The 9,497-nt window shown below is 42.0% G+C and overlaps 1 protein-coding gene across 1 annotated transcript; it reads right to left on the minus strand.

Annotated features, from left to right (window-relative positions):
• Positions 1-578: 578 nt before the first annotated feature.
• Positions 579-9,491, minus strand: SEC61B (Sec61 beta subunit). The gene is made up of 4 exons (XM_010847036.1): positions 9,435-9,491; positions 9,156-9,253; positions 5,069-5,170; positions 579-1,721 (listed from the first exon to the last, which is right to left on the minus strand). Exons 1-4 carry the CDS (start codon positions 9,435-9,437, stop codon positions 1,634-1,636), a joined length of 291 nt encoding a protein of 96 aa, XP_010845338.1. The 5' UTR covers positions 9,438-9,491; the 3' UTR covers positions 579-1,633.
• Between the last annotated feature and the right edge of the window lie 6 nt (positions 9,492-9,497).

A 9,497-nucleotide genomic window follows, 5' to 3' on the forward strand; every position in this document is an offset into this window, starting at 1 on the left:
AATGTGTGACTTTTAACTGTTAATGGTACTGTCAACATGAATACCAGAAAAAGAAAAATTCCACTATAGATACTATCATCTTTAATTTCTTCCGAATGAAATTGAGACTTTTTCCTTACTTTCAAAATGAAGATGCTTATTTTGTGCAATAATCAATTCCCAAGATAAGAAGGAATCAGTTTTTCATTATTTTTTTCCCCAATTTGCCATTTGTTAGGATTTACAATAGTATGCATGCGTACATACTCAGTCATGTCTGACTCTGCAACCCCATGGACTAGGAGGGCCTGTCAGGCTCCTCTGTCCACGGGATTTCCCAGGCAAGAATGCTGGAATGGGTTCCCATTCCCTTTTCCAGGGATCTTCCCAACCCAGGGATCAAACCCATTGTCTCCTGTGTCTTCTGCATTAGCAGGTGGATTCTAACCACTGAGCCACCTGGGAATTCACACTCACCCATGCACTGCCTGAGGAAGTCATATTTAAAGATACACACTTTCACCACTTAAATTTAGCACTTTGGACCTGAAATTACTTTCAGCCAGGATTTAAGGAAAACACTTATGAAACTGCTTACCTCTTCTAAAAAAATTTTTAATAGGCTTAGAGAAAGATGCTTTCCAAATTACCAGTTTTTTAAAACTAATACACCTCTTCATCATTTTGTGATTCTGCTGGACAACTAGTGTGTTTTACATGATCTCTTAATCTTTAGAAATTCTGGCTTAGAGTCCTAGACTCAGAGTGTACACCTTTGAGCTACTCTTGGTATTTCCTAGGGTCTATCAGAAACTGAATGCTCATAGCCAGAAGGCAATATATGCTAAGTGACACTTCAAAATTTTTTATTTTTGGTTAGAATTATAACGACTCAGTTTAGAAATTCTGGTATCTCACACTGATTATTAAGGTCTTTAATTTTCAAAATGAAACAAAATTTTATATAAGAAATCCAATTTACCAAATGAATTATTTCAAAAGGGGTTTTCGACAAGTGATAAAATAGATTGAAACCCCTCATCTAAACTCACAGAATTAAGAACTGAAAGAAAGAAAAGGCAAAAATATTATCTGTGGTTTTAGAGACAAAGAACAGAATGAGCAAACATTTCATCCAAGATTTCTGGATGATTTCTATGATGATTCCGTTGGGTACCAGCTGCCTCTGAACACAGATCTGCCTGATGGAGTCATAGGCACACTCCCTGAAAACCACAGAACACTCAAAATGACAATCATCAGGACGGAAATACCTAGAAGAAAACAAGCCAAGGCCAATTACAGCATTTAGGATTTGAATGACTACATGGTCATGTAAGAAACTGTCAATCCAACCAAAAAAAAAATTCTACACAAAACAATTTCTACATATTTACTTGTAAATCTAAAGGCAGAGTGACTAAGTGCCCTAGCAGTCAGGCATCAGCAAAGAGACTTGGTATAAATGAATTAAAAAGTTTATTAGCCATAGAAAAAAAATCGATTCTTTAATTCTCATTAAGTTCCCTGTAAAACAGTAAGCTTGCAGAAAATTTGTTCCTCATGAACAGAAAATCACTATGTTTTTGGTCCAAAATATGTTGGGATTTTTTCCTTTCTTCTTCAGATGACAGACAGATGGATGTAGCCGAATCTATGAACGAGTGTACTTGCCCCAAATGTGCAACATAAATACAGAAGCGATGAACAGAAGACTCATAACCAATACTGGAACAGGGCCCCTGGAAATAAGAAAAGAAGGCATGCTTAGTTTCAGTAGTAATACATTATAATATCTGTAATATTAAAGACTGCCTAGAGGAAAAGGGAGGGGAAAGCACCCAAGATCCATCGAAGAATATAATTTAGATCGTTAAAAAATATTCCAAAAATTATTACTGTGGATATTTTGAGGGTGTGGTGACAGCATTGTGATTATTTAGAAAGGAGGAATCCTTATCTTTTAATAAGACATACTAAAATATACACAGATAAAAGGATCTGTGTTAGAGATACTAGTCTCTCTGATTTCGTGCATTTGATATTTTCCATAATAAAAAGTAATTTAAAAATTTTCCCAAATTCTTTAAGTGCAAATGAGCCAATTATCAAACTATTATTTCAAATTAATAAAGACAACCTTCATTGTCTTACTATAATAAAACAGGCATACAAAGATGAATATCACATTATAAGTCATGAAGTATTTTTAAATATATGATCCCATATGATCAACAAACTCAAGACACAGGTGAAACAAATATTCATCTCATTTCATAAGGAAGAAAAAGTAAGACTCAGAGAGATTATTACTTGCCTCAGAAAACAGAGCCAGAATGGAAAGGAGGGATATGAACTCAGCTTTTCTGATTCCATACACTGCTCATTTTACTGCTTTAAGGTTCCCATATTTAAGGAACCAAACATTCTAGGCAACATAAAAAGTTTGACTTCTATTAGTTTACCATAAGGAGAAAGCAATGGCAACCCACTCCAGTACTCTTGCCTGGAAAATCCCATGGATGGAGGAGCCTGGTAGGCTGCAGTCCATGGGGTCGCAAAGAGTCGGACACGACTGAGTGACTTCACTTTCACTTTTCACTTTCATGCATTGGAGAAGGAAATGGCAACCCACTCCAGTGTTCTTGCCTGGAGAATCCCAGGGACGGGGGAGCCTGGGGGGCTGCCGTCTATGGGCTCGCACAGAGTCGGACACGACTGAAGCGACTTAGCAGTAGCAGCAGCAGTTTACCATAAAGAAAGGAAGTATCAACAGATTTTACTCATCAGCCCTTCTCTAAATCAAATGTTTTCCAGGTTAAGAATTAGCACATGGGTTTCTTAAAGATAAAATTCCTTGATTTTATACAACCTGTGAATGTTGACTTCAGTCAAAGGTTACGGGCTTCACCTTTTTGACTCTTCTTGCCAACACCAGTTTTGGTAAATTCAAGATGTCACTTCACCTCCCAGATATACCTGGGGGTGGACAAAGACCCCAGGAATCTTTATAATTAAGGCAGTAGAATAACCCAGCGGAACAGCAGGTTAACAGTCAATCTACTAGTGGACAATACTCAATGCACAGGGATCCAAGTCCTTGGTACACCACGTTGTTCTTCCAAAATTTGTACAATTATAAGAGTAAGCAAATTTAAAAGTCCAAAGGAAGACATCATCATCACCATGCACTGGATCACACTCCCTCACTATGAAGCACCATGACAGCAACATCAGCCAGAGAGCATGAAGCTGAGAGTGCAGCGCTCACAGTCCAGGCGCTAGAGTCTGGAAACCAGCTCTGGCCCTCACAAGCTGTGACTGTGGCCCTGTGATTCACCTTCTCCAAGCCTCAGTTTCCTCATCTGTAAAGTGGGGACAATCATAGCATCTCTCTCATAGGGTTGCTGAGCTATTAAATATATTCACACATCAGTCAGGCTGCTAGTAAGCTCCCCGGAAATGCTATCATTATCAACCTGAAAAAATTTCTAACTCCCAGGAAGAGCTAACAAGCTCCAAGATGTGTATCTGTGTCCTTTCACCACAAACCTCTCTGTGTGGTATGACAATACTGTGGTTTATGACACTTCAAAGGAATGGCTTCTATCGCTTCCTGGGAGGACTCACAGCAGCAGCAAGCCCCACTGCACAAGAGCCCAAAGCAAGCATGAGTCAGACTCACCCACGTGAGGACAGCTGCTTTACCACCTCGAGAAGGGTTAAAATGTTGTTCCCAGGATACCCTGAAGAGCAACTAGTTTCAAACTTTCTCTCTGAAATGCTCAGAAAAATTACCTCTATCAAGGACCAGGCGGTTGTCCGTTTGGTGCCAACTCACATATCCCCAACCTCAAGAATTACTTCCTTAAAATAAATTCTCACCTTACAAGTCTTCATTATAACAGGAAAAAAAAAAAAAAAAATCGATAAATAAAACCAAATCTCAAGAATTTTAGGGAAGTCTTCCTAAATTAAATTTGTGATCCAGGTCAAGCTACTGGTCCAGTTAAACAAACTAACCCAAATAAAGCTGAGTTTTGTCTTCTGCGCTGCCAAACAGGTGGCATGGAATCTAATGGTCAGAAGAGCTGGTTCCATCTCCGGCTGGCTGTTTGTCTTCGACAAGTAGCTTTGCCTCCCTGAACCTGAGCTTCTGAACCTGAGGTGCTATACAAATGAACTCAAGTTGCTGACATTATTCCAATTCCTCATCCACTGAATTTAGTCAGGAAATAGCTGTAAGTCGTATCCATAGGCTTCTCTGGTGACTCAGATGGTAAAGAATCTGCCCACAATGTGCGAGAGCCAGGTTTGATTCCTGGGTCGGGAAGATCCCCAGGTGAAGGGAATGGCAACCCACTCCAGTATTCTTACCTGGAGAATTCCATGGACAGAGGAGCCTGGCAAGCTACAGTCCATGGGGTCGCAAAGAGTCAGACATAACTAACTCTGAGACTTGACTAACACTGAGAGAGAGAGAGTGGTATCCTAGAGTCTACCTGGTCAGAAACCTGTGGGATTAGGTCTGCCATAAGGTACCAGAAAGTGAAGTGAGTAAGGCATGGGGAGCAATCCGAGGCATAAGAACTTGGAAAGTGATAGGGGTTCAATCACTACCCACCAAAGGCAAGGAGGCCTAAGAACTTTTCAGCACAACCTAATGCAGAAACTCCCATTAGGCTGTAATAATATCAGCTTATGCCTCCAGGAGAGCTTTGAAAAATCACCCAGCTCCTATTCAAATGGTTAGTCCTATTTCTCAGTGTGGGACAAGAACAGCAAATGAAGAGCAATTTCATCTAATTAAGCCATTTTCCCTCCAGTTCTCTCTGTTCCCATCATTTATTTTGACAGAGCTGCATGAAGGTGTCCCCTTGCTCTCACTCAATTCATGAACAGATGTCATCCTGAGCCCTAAAGTAACTGGCTGGTACATGAACAAACCAAACCCAGCCCACCTGGCACAAAGAAAGCTGCTGTGTATTATCAATCTCATCAAAGCAAACACCACTGGTGGCAGAGACACAGTGCTGCCGAAAGGCTCTGTGATTCTGGACAGAATCACAGGTCTGCTCCCAAGACTTACACTTTGAGCCCTGGTGAATCCTCTGTGTAGAATCGCCACATCCCCCCAGTGCCCGCTGAGGTCGTACGGCCTGCGCTCCTTGTTCCACAGCTGGCATTCTTCCTGTGAGAGAAAAAAGTATGTTACGAATGGCCTTTTCTTGGAAACCCTTATCAGAGCATTATGACATATGCTACCATTATATTTTTAAAGAACCAAAAAATTAACTTTTTCTTTGCTAATACCTTCCAAAGTTTTGCTTTTATTCCACTGATCATGATAACCATTAATAATTGAGTACCTGCCACAGGCTGATGCATATAATAACCCAGAAAACAATTAAAATTTAAAAAGACTACTTTAAAATCATTTCAAATTACTGTATTTTCTACAAAAGAGACAAAAAAAAACCAAAAGCATAAGTTGTAATCCAGGTCTCAAAACAGAGTACACATTTGTTGAAAAATTATTTTGTAGTCTGTTTTCATTATTTTGATATACTGACCATATATCTCAGACAGAGGTAGGATGTGAAAAATGCAGGAAACACCCAACCAGAAACTCGTCCCTCACAAGGGGGATGAAGGCTTGTGAAGTGAACTGTGTGGGGAAGGCAGCCTTAGCACACAGAAGCAGCGAACAGCACTAATGCCACTGACCTGGAAGGAACCAGGGAATCCCTCCCGTCCCCTCCCGGGTCACTGGAAACCCTCCCCAGCAGCTATCCCCTCATACAGCACTCCTCCAGTTCCACTTCTCATCTCCACTCAAGAGTGAGAGTGGGACCACTTGAAAAGAAGTGTGAGGGAGGTCATAAGAAACCTTCTTCAGCCCATTTATCACCAACTTATAAACTCTAGGGAAGGGGAGAGGAAGAGGAGATAGAAAGCTCTGTTTCATCACTGCCCCCCACCATTAACCAAATCCTCAAAATCCTGTTCCAGTTATCTGTGGGCTGCTGGTTCTGGATTTTTGAGAAGATGGGCATACAAAAGTGAACACCCTATCCCCACCATCTCTTCTCACTGTCCTCCAAACTCTGATCCTGCTCCCACCTCACCCTACCATGGACCTAATCCCACACTCTGAATCCAAGAAGCACTGGGAGCCTGCCCTGCTGCGTTGCGCAGAAGAATGGAGTCATGGTTCCAGTGTGGGCTCTGGTAAAAAGAGCTGCGTTCATGTTAGAAATCTAAAACAGTGTCAAACAGTGATTTAGGTGTACTGTACTCAAAAGATTATATTTCAGACATGTTAATTATGGGCCGTGTGGTCAGCTGGGAACTTCCAACTACATTGGTATGACTGTTTCTATGGGAAAACTGATTGTAAATATAATCACACAAGAATTTACGGACTAATTCATACCCAGAAGATCTTTCACATACAGATACACATCATCTACGTGGTAGAGTAAGTACATGAAATCTGAACAAGATGATAAACCCACTGTGGACCTGACAAGTCTTCACTGAGCCAAGACTGGGACCCATGCGCTTTCTGCTACTCCCACTCCCACCCTACTCCAGTTCCTGTCTTCAGCATCCTCATGGAATCAGTCTAGCCCCTCTGAAGATTTCTTACATCTGCTGGCACATAGGACATTTTAATTTTAAACTAAATTTCTTTGGGGTCTATTTTATCCTTTCTTTCTGGCCACTGTGTAACTGCCTCTTCTATGCCCTAACACAATGGTTTTCATAACCATCGTTTAACATACTTTATTCTAACTTGGTGGTCTTCTGGCTGTTCCATGGCATGATTTGCTCCCTTGTCTCTTTTAGGTTTAAAGTCACATGTCACCTACTCTGAACACCCTATCCCTACCCACTTTCTATTCTACACCCAACTTTTCTTCTTGGCCTTACTGCCTGAAATTATCTATCTGCCTCAGCTGTGGTCTCTTACATTGGAATATAAGGTTCAGAGGTCAAACCCTACCTAGCTTCTCCACAGATACAGCCTCGTGACAGGAACAGAGCCTGGCATGCACCCTCAAGTATCCATTTGAACACTTCCTTAATACCCCAGCTAGTCCATCATCTTACTATTCCTGACTCCCATTAATCCTGAACACTGTAGCTTTTATAGCTTTACAGTTTATAATGCATTATTGTTGCTTTTCATCCTAGCAACCTCCTTTTATATGGCAACAACAGAGCAAGGACTCTAACCCTGGCCTGACCTTAAATCCCAGAGTTTCTTCCCCAAGGTACTACCTCTATTACCTCATTCAACATGGAGACAAAATGCAAATCTGGGAGCCATATAATGCATAGCACTATTATTAACTATTAGCTTCAACTTTTTCTTTCAAACTCACAAAAAGGGAACATATTCATAGACAGCCAATATCTATTATATTACACTCATGAAGTAACACTTCAAAGATGACACCAACACCCACAACTTGATAAGCTACATATGTCCTCAGATGTCTGTTTCTCCATTTCACTTGTGCAGCAATTATTTCATTTTTATTAAGTAAATAATTTTGTTATATTTAATAAGTACATGATTTTTTTTTTCCTATGAAAGTTCTCAGATGGCCCAACGTCCTGCCACAATACTACTAATTCTCATTAACTAGACCCATTCCCCAAGGAACTTTACTACCGTACATGTTTTCCATTCCAGTACAAAGACTCTCTGAAACCCAAGGTGGAAACGAGACAGCTCTCCAAGACCAAATAACCTACACCGCAGCTCGACACACTTTCCAGCTGGTCCATCCCTGCCTTGCCTTGAACATCTTGATGACAAGGCACGAGTCAGGATCATCTTAGCATTTCTGACAGTTCCACTAATTTCTTTTTTTGCTCTAAGGTGAAATCTGTCTCAGGTGAGTTCATCAGTTTTAGATTTACTTACTGTAGCCAGTAAGAAAAGTCTCATCCCTCGTCACCTCCTTGAGGACAGTTTTCATGTATCTGTTCAAGTTCTTTTCCTCTCTAGATAACAACCCCGCTTCCAAAAGGCGGGGGAGAGGGGGGGCGAAATCTCAAGACTACAGGGTGGTTTGAGTCCTTCCTTCACTCATCAGCTATTGTTTTATGTTAAGACAGAGATAACAGGCAGTTTCTGTCAAAGTCTAACCAAGGAGATAAACATGGAAACACAAATACTATCAGAAGGGCATGAACAAAATGCTTGGGTGTAAAAGAGAAGACTAGCAGCTACTGTTGCCTTTGGAGTTAGGAAGGCCTCTAGTGGAAATAACCTCTGAGCCTAGTCTTCAAGATATACAGAAACTGAGATGGGGGGCAAGGGCAGGGAAATGGATGTCTAGTGAGTTCAGAAAACAGTAATAAACTCACTGTTGCTATATCATAAAGAGAGAGAGAAGAGAATCAGTTAGACTGGAGGAAAAAAAAAAAAAAAACACAACCCACCACAAAGAGTCTTGGGAACCCTCTCCCATCCCCTGCAGTGTTTAAGCAACAAGAAACTAACACCGAAGCTAACCAACAGTGTGACAGAGAATAGGACACATTAGAGTGCAAATTACCTGGAGAGGAGACGAGTTAGGTACAAATTTCTCTAGATGAGAGAAATTGAGGGCTAAACTGAGGCAGTAGAAAATGGAGACGGAAGGTTTTAGTGTGCAATAGAAACGTATTGAATAAAGACTGAGCATTAAAAAAAATCCAAGATGATGCTGAAGTTCTGGCTTTGGGCGAACGAGTTTACAACAGTACCATAAGGACGTAAGGAGACATAATTAGGCGCGGGAGCTGAGGTGAAAGGAAACTGAACTGCGCGTTGAACGAGTCATGTTAGACTGAGTGTGTATGGGACTTCCAGATAGAAATGTGCCAGGTTCAGGTCTAAAGATACCAGTTTAAGGACGTCAGTTTTCTCAATGCTGTGACCTTACTCCAGTTTAACTTTCCTTTTTCAAGAGCGATACTCAAAACTGAACAAAGAAAATGTTGCCTCCCTCTCGAGACATAAAAGACCAAAAACTCCTTACCCATATGGCCACATCACAGGAAGCTCGTTTTGTCCTTATGGATCTTAACATCCCGGGGTCTCCTTCTCAAGACCAACGAATTATTGGGCCCCATCCCTAGGAGCCCACAGCCGAGAAGTTCGCAAGGATCCTTACCTCTGCCGGACGGTGGATCCCGCTGCCCGGGCCGCCACTGCTTTGCTGGGAGAGCGTCCTGAGGAGCCCACGTTAGTGCCACTGGGGGCCGGGCCAGGCTGCAGAGGAAGACAAGGACAGAGACCGGTGAGCGCCGCCGGACAGCCCCCAGATTCCTGGCCCTGACGGCCGAGACCGGGACACGCATGGGGACGCTGGGGAAGGCAATGAAACTGCGCGAGGCAGGAATCGGGGCGCCTGGGAGAAAGCAGGACAAGGAGGGAGACTGGGGCCACATACCATGTTGAAGACAGGAGGGTGGCAGGGAGCCGAAGTGAACTGCAGAGGAGCGGTAGACCCTCG

Source organism: Bison bison, unplaced genomic scaffold (genome assembly GCF_000754665.1).
Source record: "Bison bison bison isolate TAMUID 2011002044 unplaced genomic scaffold, Bison_UMD1.0 scf7180017864243, whole genome shotgun sequence".
NCBI classification, from domain to species: domain Eukaryota; kingdom Metazoa; phylum Chordata; class Mammalia; order Artiodactyla; family Bovidae; genus Bison; species Bison bison.